Source organism: Strongylocentrotus purpuratus, unplaced genomic scaffold (assembly GCF_000002235.5).
Source record: "Strongylocentrotus purpuratus isolate Spur 01 unplaced genomic scaffold, Spur_5.0 spur5_contig_861, whole genome shotgun sequence".
Taxonomy (NCBI): Eukaryota; Metazoa; Echinodermata; class Echinoidea; order Camarodonta; family Strongylocentrotidae; genus Strongylocentrotus; species Strongylocentrotus purpuratus.
The window spans coordinates 1095001-1109210 of NW_022145570.1; the positions used below are offsets into that span (position 1 = coordinate 1095001).

Genomic DNA, 14210 nt, shown 5'->3' on the forward strand with positions numbered 1-14210 from the left:
GTCTATTCTCCTTGTAAAGCAATTGTAGTTTCGAAATTCTATAGACAAACAGTTGAATCGCTAGAACTTCACAATAATCACTTTGTTTAAGATCGTTTGGTAACATCTTTCAATTGCATGGCCACTGCATGTTCCAAAAATCAACAGTTACCCAACACCAATATGTAACTTGGGTGAAACTTTAGTCGGGAAATCGAAATCTTATCTCATTTCCGATTTGATCATCACCGAAAAAATTCGAGGTCAGTTATTTGAGGGTGGGACAGAGCAAGGTAATGTGAAAGTTTGAAAAGAAAGGTCAATATAGTCGGATTAAAAAGCAGTTAATATGCCCGTTGCACACGAAGCGTTAATCTGATTGCGTTGTTGACTGCGCTAATGAAGCCCATGAGCCACTACCTTAATGCAATGTTTGCAAAATTCATTTTCATTCACTTCTTATACGATGTCGCTTTCTTGCGTCAAAGACTAAAAAAGTCGTTGACGCAGCAAAAAATGTGACTCATCGTGGGCAAAGGGCATTTCGCATTACTATACATTATGCCTTGTACATGAGACATCATTTGCATTGCGTTATTTCTGTATACCAATCGCCAATCAACAAAATGTTGCACTATTCACTTTGCGATCACTTTTCTATGACGTCATACATACACGATGTGTCGAAAGCCGCACCTGTCACTGGCGCCTGTCCTACGTCAGGAAAATGAAGCATCTCATTGCGCAATGTGCAATACTCATGCTCGTCTTATGCATTACATATCATAGTTTATGTGATCGAAGAAAATAATACAGTGTTAAAGGGATCGTTTAACAATGTTAAATCTGAGATACATGGTCTTACATGTTACCAGTGTCTGTCATATGGTGTAATATTGAAGCCCTAAAAAAAATCGCGCTTCAAAATGATCAAGAAGTGCCTCAAAAAAGTAAAAATCTTTGAGTGACCGGTTTTACCATACTCGTTTTCCCCAAAAGACTGTAGTGTTATGAAAACCGTTCGGTAAACGGTTTTCAAAATTTGTAATTCCAATCATTAATATCTTGATAATCAGACAGGCGATCGGCTTGAAAAAGTTATGGAGTTCCTGACTGACTTAAAGGTTTATAATTATCTTTGCAGCGTGAGCTAAATCAAGGATTATTTCAGTTACTGGATCCCTTTAATGCAACTTCACCAATGCTTATGATATCCACAAATTTCTGATACAAAATTCAACTTGATTGGTGTCTACCATTTAAAAGCACTTTTTTTTCTTTTTTTTTTTTTTTTGGGGGGGGGGGGGTGGGGGGGGGGGGGGGGGGGTTCCGGACATTTGGCTGACCGATATTTCGTTCAGTTGGGGGGGGGGGGGGTAAGGTCAAATTTTTTCGGTAACCTTTAAATTGAAGGAAAAAAACATTGAGGGGAGGGGGGGGGTTCCTCCAAAACATACACATACAAAAAAATGAGGGGGGGGGGGGTTCGACCCCCATCCCCCCCCCGTTGCGTACGCGCCTGCATGTATGTAAGGGTGCGTGTTTGTGCGTGCGTAAGGGTGTGCGTTGTGTATTTGTAGACATAATGTTTGTTTCTTCAACTGAAATTTAATCCTCTGAAGCCATTTATTCTTAAAATGAATGTACTTACACGAAATATTATCTGAAGTTACTTTTGATGATTTTTTAAATGATGAAATGCCCTGGAAATCCACGATCACGAGTGGAATGTGCTTCTGAGAGGAAAAACACCCAAACCAATATCATATCCTGGTTCATGTTTTGTATTCATTTTAGATTGGTATCAAATTTAAACAGGAAATACTGGAAATGAATTTCCCAGATACTGTTTTTACATTCTATTTTCATAAGTGATACGCCCTCATATTTTGCCAGGAAGCCGCCTACTAATTGATATATTTGGTAAATTATTATATTTATCCGGACCGGATATATATCGCGCACGTGTCGCGTAGTCCTACACATCTTTCTGCGTACAGTGCTTGTAACTTTACCAAGACTGGGCTAGATTTCTTATCATTTGATGATTCCAGAACCTTGCAGTACACACCAATACTTGTATGCTAAATGATCAACCCTTTCTGATCGATTCCACATCGTTTCTTTCACCAGAACTGGTCTTTACCTTTAAGCATTCAGGGGACAGACGAATAGGTCTATTACTGGGAATCTCGCTCAACAGGCCTAGTTTTTCTGAGATTTCCTTTTTTCCCTCTCAGTTAAATCAAGCACTATAAATTTGTTGTCTTATTCTCAAACTTAGATGTAGGTCTACTCTGTAAACTTTTGTTTCGTAGATCCTTTTCAGTATTCGTTGCTTGTATAATACATTTTCAATTTTGGTCAATCAATTTGTAATGAAAAAATAACTTCATATTATTGAAAATTACTTTCTTTAGTGCAGTCACAAATTTGTATCCATTTCCAAATGGTAACTGACTTATAACCACATTACTTACTTCACTTAAATTTAATCAAATGATGTCTGTCGACAAGGCCTGTTCATCAATCATTTTAAGCAACTACTGCTCCATACTGTATATTATTTTCAAGCGGGAGTTTTTGTGTAGCACTAAAACCACCTTTACTTACATTACAGGAGAGGGAGTGGTCGAGTTAGAACATCTGAAATCTGAAATAGTCATAACTAAACAACCTAAGTAAATGTGTGACTAATCAGCATATAATGTAACTCAAAGGCGAATTTGAGTAAGTTACCAGACATTTTGTCATTCAAAATATTCTTATTCAGTTTCATTCTTTCAAAATCAATCTACAAAAAATGACATCACACAAAATCTTAGTTATTTTTTCGCGATATAAATTATACCTGAACAGGGTTAATGACAAACTCTTCATACACAATATTATCTGGAGTTCATGTGTACTTATGCCAGATTATAATATGTTTGTATTACTTGGACACATACATGTTGCAATCTCACCATTTTTTCATGTGACAGTCTATCAAAATGCAGACATTTGGTTGTGATGATATAATTTGTCTAATTAACCCCAAAAATTGAATTGAATAGTACTGAATTGAATTCCCATTTATAACTGACTGTAAATAAAGTACGCATAATGTTGAGGTGTCGTGGTCGGTTGGTTTAAACACTTGACAAGCTATGCGAAGGTCTTGGGTTCGTTCCCCGGCATGGCTATTCCTAAGTCATGTCCATGACTGGGGTAAAATAGGCCCTGGTATAACGTGCTTTGAAAGGTAATATCAAAAGGCTGTATGCGGATGTTACTATTATTGTTACTTTTGTAAAAACAGAGCTATTATGCATTTTTGTGTGGATAGTTCTCTTTTGAGTTCCGCACTATTTATGCACCTTCATTTTAATTGACAATATTGGCACGTCTATCTCTCGGTTTCTGTGTCTGTCTCTTTTTCTTTCTCTTTCTCAAAGGCTGTACGCGAATGTCACTATTATTGTTACTTTTGTAAAAACAGAGCTATTATGCTTTTTTGTGTAGGCATCACTTTGGCGCAAGTCGATTTTTCACTCTCGCAAACAATGCTTCATGTTCATCCAAGTGTGAACACATACCACACAAAAATGATACCGAATGATTTGGGATAAAATACTCTTTCATAAGATGTATAATACTTTACTGTTCATAGATGATTTTTTAAATAATTAGAAATTCTCTAGGTGTAAACTTTTTTTGACTCACACGGTATTATTGTTACTTTTGTAAAACAGAGCTATTATGCGTTTTTGTGTGGATAGTTCTCTTACTGAGTTCCTCAATATTTGAGCACCTTCATTTCAATTGACAATATTGGCAGGTCTATCTCTCGGTTTCTGTGTCTGTCTCTTTTTCTTTCTCTCACCTTCTCTCTCTCTCTCTCTCTCTCTCTCTCTATCCGTATCTCTGTCTCTCCCGTGAACGAGGACGGTAGATACAATCACGCATCGACACTAACATATCCAACCGCTCTGGCTATCATTATCACTCTAATTCTCGGAATATCTCGTGATTGCCACCGATATTGCGAAACGATTCAGTTTGGAAACCATTCCCCTTTTCGCAATCACACTTCTATATGTAATTTACCTGCGATAAATTCAAGCTAACATGAAGATAGCAATCAGATGGTCAAATGTGAGGTTTAACAATGGAAAGCCAAGATAGGCAAAGCACTTCCGAAATGCAAGGAAGTGGTAGGAAATCCGCTGTACAATGTACATCATTCAATGCGGGATTATGAAGGAGATAATGGGCTTAGTCATCCAACATGGCTGCTTTTGGTGATATAGAGGCGGGCATAATGGAATAATCATTTTGCAATTTAAAGGTACTATGTCCCAATTGCAGCCAACATCAGTTTATGTAGAACTTTGCAGGAATTACGAATAATGTCACGTATGTCCTATCTGTGAAATGTAAACGCTAGTAGTTTCCTAATGTTCAAATTATGCAAGAAAACCCGTATACCTTCTAGACTTCATTAGCTGTCAGACACTATTGAGAGACTGTCTGACTTTTTTCTTCTTCTTTGGTAATAACAATCGATACCCCAATTCTTGTAATGGCCCAAATAAAACTGATTGAATCTTTGCGCATTACAAAACGTACGACCATTCGGTACAAGGGTCTGAAAATCAGACTATTACTTTAGTGATCGCAAGAGCCAGGATGGGTACTGTGACCTTTTCTCGTATCGTACGTAGACCCTTTGCATGTATTGAAACCATCCTGGATATAAAAAAAAACGAAGGGGGGGGGGGGGGGGGGGGGAGGTGTCCGACGAGCTCACTCCTGGCTTTGAACGTTAACACCACATGTAAATTCACAGTCAGTCTAATTTCCCCCAGTATTTCCTTATAGCATTATCTGCGGATAATCGTACTGTTTAACTGCCTGAGCTTAATATGCTACGCGGAAATATCGTTATACTACATAGACATAAACGCGAATCATAAACTAATGTAGAAATTGTCGGCACCTACTATTTTAGATTCAGGCTGTTAATTGCCGTTAACAAGTATATTTTTATAAGAAAAAAGGTCAGTTTTACCACAGTAAAGTGTCAAAATCGGTAATAGGCTGCATAATAAGACGGGACGTTTTCATCAGACAACTTTTGAAATTTTTATGAATTAACCGACTTAAATTGGGTTGAAAGGATTGCAAAGACTAGGCCTATGTGATGGAGGAATGGGAAGGTACACATTGTGAACCCGAGCTTTATATATCAACTAAGAAAGTTCAATTCACAGTAACATTTATTTTGTCCATCTCTTTTTTCATATCAACAATATTCTAACATTTATTTAATACTTTCGTGTATACATAAAAAAACATAAGCACGTTTAATGAGCACATTGACAGTTATATGAAAGAAGGCATCAATCCTAAAAGCACAAGGGTTGGATCGGAAAGACCTTACAACTATACTCTCGAAATATATGAACGATAACCAAAAATAGACCAGGAAAGGGAAAGAAAATTAAATATAGAGAAAATGAGATTGGAGAAAAGAGGTTGGAAACTTTCTGCAACAAATTACACGATGGACTATATAAAAGGTGCTATATAAATTATATATATATATATATATATATAATATAAGCTAATAAACTGGCAAGATTTAAAGGTATAGACCAGTATTGGAAACGCCCACCTCTCAAAAAGTGTAATGGAAGCTCTTGTTACCAATCATGTGAAAGAATATGTTTTGACTAATACGTGATGATTCAAATTTTGCCGGGAAACCGCTTACTAATTGATATACGTGTATTTGGTAAGTCATCATATCGATCCGGCCTGGATAGATATGGCGAATGCACTTCAACATTGAACATTTGGGCATTTATTGCTGCTTTTTTTGCGAATTAAGGTTGAAGTACTGTCATCTAAACCCGTGAAGGCAATATTTAAACAATATTGAATGGATATGTTGCACCCAAAACCAGTGAACCGCAATGTTATCACTACCGGTCTTTATCTTTAAGCCAAAAGAACACTAAGTATTCTTATTTGTATTTTGTATTTATTAACATTTATTTCCTTCTCAACAGTTCAATATGAAACACAATGTTTATGTACATGATATATGTAACAATTATTTCGACATAGAGTATACAGTAAATAATTCAGATACGGAAGGAGGCGAAAACCCGGAAAGCATAGCTTGAGTTGGGAACGCCCATAATAAATTAACACAGTTACCGAAAGAGCATTATAGATATTATTATGAAAATTACATTTTATATAACAGAAAGTTGATAGGAAAGAACAAAAATAGTAAATGGAACAGAGAGAAGAAAAAAAAAATGAGGAGAGAATTAAGTATAGGAAGGCATGTTTAAATTATAAAGAGAAAGTTACCTCAACTGGGCTGTGCATGTGTCTGTGTTACATAATAAAAATACCGAAGTACTACAATTTTAAAATAGACAGCGGGTACATATCATTACAAACAAGCAAAATCATCAAACAAACAACAGCTTTATCCGACAGCATTGTCCTGGGAATATACATATATGGTACTCGCAACAGCTGAGGCATGTACGTAAGTGATCAAAATACAAACATGTCATTGAATTGAATTCCACAAGAGCTCATTTCACACATAAATACAAGAGAGGGTATCAATATCGAGCAATTAAATACATTTTTGCTTTACGGGAAAAAGTCTGCAAGGAGAGCGATTTTTGTAGAATAGATACGGGACATAATATAATCAAGTTAAAGCAAAGGCTAGGTACCGGATAGTGGGTAGCATGGGTGTGCTGATTGAAGTATTAGATTCTTTTGGTGTGACCAAACATTTTAAAAGAAAGAAAGTGACCAACTTTGTATTTCGGGTTCATGCAAGTGCCCAAGGTTTTTGTGCAAGCTACAAACTCATTCTCCTCCCTTTTCCTTTCGTAGTTTTCCTCTTGTTGGAATTGGGGCATGCCACTTCCTGAACTACTTCAATGACCTCGTACCATTGAATCAAGTTATCACCAGTACGAGTATATAGGCCATTGCCGATTATATCAAGATCTGTCTTTACTTATTCTTTCCATTTTTTGTCTTTATTTAACCTGGGTTTACCGATCCAGTATTATTCGTGGTACTGCTTATACAAGTAGCGTAGTCAGGATTTTTTTCATGGAGGGGGCACATAAATGGGCGGGGAAGGGGCCAACCATATTTTTCGTGTGAAGTTCTAAATTATATATTGTTACTTTGGAAAGGAACGAAGAGACCGTCAAATAATAAAAAAGCATTTAGAAGCCTCAAAACGTGATGATATTCTTCTAATGGACCACATAACTAAATGCACTGTTACTAAGCACTGAAAGTTCATTTGCTTTTACTTCTAAAACCTTGTGTCTCATGAAAGCTTAGTTGTGCTCATTGGTATACAGGAGCGTAAAAGACGAGGGGTTGTAAGAAGAATTTAAAAAAAAATAATTCTATAATCTGTTTGCAGTTATTACTTATTAGACTGTATACATATTTAAGAACCTGTATTGATAACTCGTTTGGAGACTGCTACGCTTTTAAAGATTATGCTCGTCTGTTTAGTTTACCATATCTAAACTGTACATCAAAATCTGATGCGTTATTGAAGCTTTCATATTTCAACTTTTTGGTTCAAACAGTTTCATCAAATTCGGGCACAAATGAATTTCAAAATGCCAATTTCAAAAACAATGTTGCATGGTGAAACGTGTATATGCAATCGACGACCAAGTTTATTCATACAGCTCAGTTTGCTAACAGTAATCGTATGTTTTCGGATTTTTTTTTCCTTTCTCGGACGTACTTTATACAGTTGATAATATTTGTGAGAATAAAGATAAATCCTTTTTTTCTTGTTTGGCAGATATTCCCGGTCGGAACTTTATGGTCAAGTACCCGTCATCGTTTTGCTCGTCAGGGAACGATTACGAGAAAATGACGTCCGTAATCGTGGTCGTATCGTTAGCCATCGTCGCTTTCGTTCACTCATGTCAAGGAGAAGCAATTAGTAAGTTGCATAAGACTAGGAAAAGGAAAGAGAGGTGACAATAAAATAAAATATGGAAGGTTCTATGAAAGATAAGAATATATTATTTGATAGCAGATGAAAAACCACATGCATGTTTTTAATTTTTTAATTTTTGTGATTCACGATGAATAGCCTCCAAATTAAAGCAGAAGAGATAGTTATGATAATATGATGGAATGGTAAGCACTATATTCACAACAACATTTTTCTTTGAGGCCGCCATCCTAGTCAAGCATCGCTTATGATTGCGGTCTCCTGCACTTTTCCACAGATAGTTCGGATAATATATACTTTAAATTTATAATAATTTGTTATAGAAATGTTAAATTCGTTATTATATGAATGTAAATGACCTTTTGGCATGAAGTTATTATTGTTTGAATATTTTGTATTATACCTTACGTTCAAATTCAAACAAACAATAGAAAACTATTTACGACGGGAGTACAATATGCATTACAAATCAGGCATCTTAATTACCCGGAATATGTTCTTCAATATGCTATTCTTCGATTTTGGCTAGCAAATATTATTTTTGTTTTGTTCCACTTGCACTTGTGCATTAAACGATGTACTAGATGAGAGGAATTTTAGTAGAGAAAACTGAACAAAATAGAACTGGTACATGATCTTCATAATTATTGTTCGTTTTGTTAAGATTGAATAAAGGTGATTTTCGACATTAAAAAAATGTAATAAAACATGAAGAAAAAGAGACCCAAGTCGATACTATCATGTTCATTAATCAATCACAGACCCAGCGGGGACGGTCCGTCTCGTCGACATCAACAGCCCGTTCATGGGCAGGGTCGAGATCCTGAGCGAAGGACGGTGGGGGACCGTGTGCGACGATGACTGGGATGATGTCGATGCTAGCGTGGTCTGTCGGGAGTTCGGCTTCGCGGCGGGGCAAGCAGTATCGGGAGGCAGCATGACTATACCCGATGGTAAGCGTCGATGATGATGCGGGTGATGATGACGATATTATGATGATGATGACGACAAAGGGAGGGTTAAGACTATGGCTACGATGCCGTTGTCGATCAGGGTGACGATAATGATGATGATTGAACTCATGATGGTGATGAAGACTGAAAATTATAGCCATAAACCGATGGCGATTTCAGTGATCACGATACTTATGGTGCATGGTGTTTATTATTGTGGCGATGATGAGGATGTTTCTTGATGAGAAAGAGGATGCGACAATGTGACGTTGATGACGTTAATATTGATGGATAATAATTATATAAAAATGATGACAAAGATTATAGATATATTATATAATAATGGTGACGAACGTATCGGTGAGGTCGATGGTTACTGTAATGACTTCGACTTTAGTTTGAATTGAATTGAATTAAATTTATTTTCTTCAATTTAATTCAATTCAAAATGTTGTCGTAGTAATTACAGTAACCATTGGCATCATCACCGATATGATACGATGATGATAATCAGACTTATGATAAAGTAAATAATGAAGAAGATGATCGCGATAAATAGTCACCTGATAAAGATGTCTCTTTATGGTAATGGTCAAAAGATGACCATACTGATGTCAATGATATTCATAATAATGTGTGATCGTGAAGAAGATGATGGTTTTGAAAACTAGGATGAGAATGACGGTGATGACGATATTTACTGTAATAATGGAGCTGGTTGCAACAAAGATGACGTCAATTATCATGAGTATGATGATGATGATGATGATGATGATGATGATGATGATAATGACACTTGCGACTCAACCGGTGAGGATACTGATGATGAAGATGATAAAGGATTGTCATATGAGAATAAAAAAACTAGGATGACGGTATTTATTAGGTTCAGATAGATACTTTATAATATAAACAAAATGATAATGACAAAGATAATAAATCAAATGATAAATAATTTCCGTTGTCCCTAGAACTGATCATACTTTTAGAACTTCAATTTTTTTTCAAGGGTTATTTTCAGTTTTGTTTTATATACTGTAGTTAGTTCATAATTCGTGTTTCGTTTTTTTTTTTTTTTTTTTTGGGGGGGGGGGGGGTGGGTACGTATTTTTAATTGGTAGGCAGCTTTTTCAGTGTGATATTCTTAGATGAAACTGATATTTTAAAGGGTGCTACTTTTTCAGTACCTTCTATAATTTTGTTTATGGACGATATAAAACAAAACTACTCTTTTCAGTAAAGCTATAACATGGTGCTACCGAAATCCTCTATTTCTGAATACTCACTCATTGTGAAAACCTACAAAAAACATGTAAGATTTAAAACTTAGCATCCAACAGCTGACTCCATTTTGGTTGTGTATGAAATTGGCTTGTAGCTTGTTCGATAAGTTCCATTTTCTTTAATAGATACAACAAATAATCGTAGATTAATAACAATATTAATGGTTTTACTTATGCATTATGACATGAATTAACTTCTACATAATTTTTGATCGTGCCATCAGTAAAGCAAAAGAAGATTAGAAATAACATTGTACACGTATAAAGATTAAAAAAAACCCAACTATTTTATAGATTTTTATTGCTGTTTACGTTTAATTATTTGGCAGGTAACCTGTTGAGTCCCATATATTTGGATAATGTGGCCTGTAACGGGACCGAGAGGACGATCCTGGACTGTGATCATAATGGATTAGGGATCCAAAACTGTGGCCACATTGAAGATGCAGGAGTTATATGCGAGGCGCCAAGTGAGTATGACAAAAATATATATATATATATATACTCACTCAGTGAATATGACGGACAAAGAAAGAGGACAAAATATACAGTTCCTCATTCTACCCTCAACAATTGCTGTGGCAGACAAAGGAACATCCCTTCACTTATGAAAAAATGTGTAGAACAGGTGAATATTTATGTGACACCAGTTCTACACATTTTTACATAATAGCAGTGAAGGGGTGTTACTTTTTCTACCACAGCAATATTGTTGAGAGTAGAATGAGGAACTGTATATTTTGTCCTCTTCTTTGTCCGTGATGTTCATAGTGACTTTCAATCAAAATTGTGGAACGCCAGCTAGGAGAGTCAAATCTGACAGACATTAGCAATATACAAGAACCCAATATTGATTAATATAAATAGTTATTCTTGTTATTATCACTTTCATTGTCAATATTGTTATCATTATTGTTATTTTTTATTGTTATTATCAATATTATTATTATTATTATTATTATCATCATCATCTTTATTATTATTATCATTATTGTTAACATAATTATTATATAATTATCGTAACACGTCATTGTTATAGGCCTTGGCCAATTTACGGACGGGTATGGGGCCGGGTCGGGGTGGGGAGGAGGAGGAGGAGGGTGGAGGGGGGGGGGGGGGGGCTTGGGAGGAGGAGGAAGAGGGTGGAGGGGGGGGGGGGGCTTGGGAGGAGGAGGCCGGAGGCCTTGTGGTGGGGGAGGAGAAACACATAAAGGGAGGGGGATGAAGAGGGGCCGGGTGTGCCGCCCCACCTTACCAGTAATTTTATTTATGCAGATTCCGATATTCGGGCAACTAGTTGTCACTTTTTTGTTGTTGTTTTTTTGCCCGATTCGTGAGAAATTATTTCAAGTTTCAAGTTACAAGTTTATTTATTTCCACTTTATCGAAGGTAACATAACTCTTTTTTCTTCAACATCTACTCCCCCTAAGAGGGAAAAAAACAACACATTTAAACTTCTTTTTGCCGGGGGGGGGGGGGGGGGGGGTCATAGATATAACACAGATAAAGGGTGTCTTTAAAATTCTAAAAGAAACCCCCTGTTTGCCAAGAGGGGGGGGGGGGGGGGGGGGGGGGGTGGGTGGGGGTTTGAACACGCAAGCACCCCCTAGATTCCTCAAATGCATCCATCCGGCCGTGCACCCCACCCGAGTCCCTTAACCACCCAGCTAGCCGCGGCCCGAACTAGTTTTCATCCGAGATTCATCAGCTCTTCGCGATCGGCGAATTGAAAAACATTGGGTAACGTTATAACATCTACTTTTTTCTCTCTTGTCATTTAGATTGCATGAGTGGTTGAGAATGTAGTTTATTTTATGATGCTTATGTTTCAACAAGGGGTGAAAGAGAATAACAATGTATTAATGTTGATTTCACTAAGCCTAGCTTTGTGGTATATTGGCCCGCGGCTGCTGATCCTGTGGTAGGCTGTTGCTGCCTGGCTTGTCGCCCTACGCTCGGGGCGCAGTCAGCATTGCCTGTACAAAGTCACACTAGGGTCAGCTAACTCCAGGGATGAGGCTAACTCCAGGAAGCTCCGCCGCCGACCTGACCTGGCTGCGGCAATGATTGTACACAGCCGCTTCATTTTGTGCTGTTGATTTGCTTGTGTAGTTTTGGGGGTTTAATATGTTATATCAGAATCACAACAGTCCGTTACTAGATTTAATCCAAGTGGGAGGGGGGGGGGGGGGGTACGTACTCAGATTAGTTTTTTTTTTTCCAAGGGGGTGTGCCGCTGAAGCGTTGAAACCCCTACCCATTTTTAAGGGTCATTTTGGTGGATTTTTTTTGAAGTAAAGCCCATTTTTCAAAATCATTAGGTGTTTTCATGGCAGAAACCCTGACGATTTTCAAAAATTTGAAAAAGCGGAGCCATATTTAGGGTTATTTTTGTTAAATATGGGACCCATGTGACCCATTTTTAGGGATTTTTTGTGAAAAAGTTACCCATTAGAGAGGCGCACACCTGTATGACTTAAAATGTGAGTAACCTTTAATTTGATCTTGTTTTGCTGATGGAGAGACAGAAGAAGAAGAAGATAAGAAGAAGAGGAGGAGGAGGAGGAGGAGGAGGAGGAGGAGGAAGAGGAGGAGTAGGAGGAGGAGGAAAGAAGAGGAGGAGAGGGGAGAAGAGGAGATCAGCTATAGTAGATGAATGGGAGGGAGGGGAGAAGAGAAAGGAGTGAAAATTTAGAAGGGGATCGAAATAAGCGATTGGAAAAAAGGAGAATGAAGAGGATGGGAGAATTTATGGAAGTGCAGGAGGAGGTGGTATAACATGTAAAAAGGAGGAATGAATGTAGAAGAATTCACTTTGCATTTAATCATTTGCTATGTCAGGCAAGCCTCTAGCAAGCTGTTCAGTCTTTGAGAGAAATCTTTGCATAAAATTAGTAAACAGGTCTGCTGTTTTCCTCACAGGGGTCCATCCTCTATCTCATTGCCTTTTTCTTTTCATCATCTATCCTTCATTATTATTCAGGAAAAAAAAAATTGCTTTCCTAAAATGGGGAGGTTGTAATTAAAGTTTAACTTTCACGTTCTTCTTTCTTCAAGATTTTTCACGCTTTTTCCCGTTACTTACAGCAGAATTTCTATTTGATTTCAGTTTTCTCTTCATCAGCTCCACCCAGCTCATGTCTCTCTTGTCCACCCTTCCTTATTATTCAGGACATTGCACCTGACTCGATCATCCTCATCCCATATCATTCCTATTGGTTCACCTTTGAGCTATGGTTCTTCTTCTTTCTGGATTCTTACATTCACACTTCTCAGTCCCTCTTTCAGATATTTTCCGATCAAGTGAGGTCTGCTGCAGGCCAATAGATGAGAGCACAATGGACTTCCCTGAGTTATTTTCTTTTATATTGAGTACCTCTGTTCAGCTACGTACATTATTTTCCCAGGTTCTTCATTGAATATTTTGTTGCGCTCTCCAACTGTTTCTTTACCCGAGTTGATTCTTGCTTGGTTGATTGTGTGTTACGACAACTTAGTGGAATGAAAACAATGGCAACCATTCTAACTCTTCATGGTCATCTTTATATTTCTCATATTTCTCCCACAGTCCGACTCAGCAATAAGTACGAAGGAGAGGTTCAGATTGCAATCAACAAGACCTGGACCCCTCTTTGCAGCGATAACTGGGCCATAAGGGACGCGGAGGTAGTGTGTCAGACGCTGGGCTATGGCAATAGTTTGGGGGCCACCAGCGTTGTCGTAGAGGAGGAAGGCTTCACCTTCTCGTACGGCAATGTCAACTGCACCGGAGGGGAGTCCAAGCTGTTCAGATGCCAGATTAATTCAACCATAGCTGATGGCGTTGGTGCATATGCATGTGATAGCGGCAGGGCTAGTACCTCCTGCTCCCTGCCAGGTAAGTTTGAGGATATACTAATGTACTTATTAGTTGTTCAGGGTCGGAAGGTCGTTAACTGTGTGTTAAAGTAAATGAGTTTGTAAAGACAATTTTGACT

General features: G+C 37.6%; 1 protein-coding gene across 1 annotated transcript in view; it reads left to right on the top strand.

Annotated features, from left to right (window-relative positions):
- The window catches only part of LOC373215 (scavenger receptor cysteine-rich protein), a 60915-nt gene that overhangs the window by 4991 nt on the left and 41714 nt on the right, over positions 1-14210 (top strand). The window contains exons 2-5 of the mRNA XM_030999845.1: positions 7838-7981; positions 8758-8949; positions 10562-10702; positions 13802-14110. Of these exons, the coding sequence (XP_030855705.1) occupies positions 7858-7981; positions 8758-8949; positions 10562-10702; positions 13802-14110 (766 nt within the window). The 5' untranslated portion in view covers positions 7838-7857. The remainder of the gene's footprint in view (positions 1-7837; positions 7982-8757; positions 8950-10561; positions 10703-13801; positions 14111-14210) is intronic.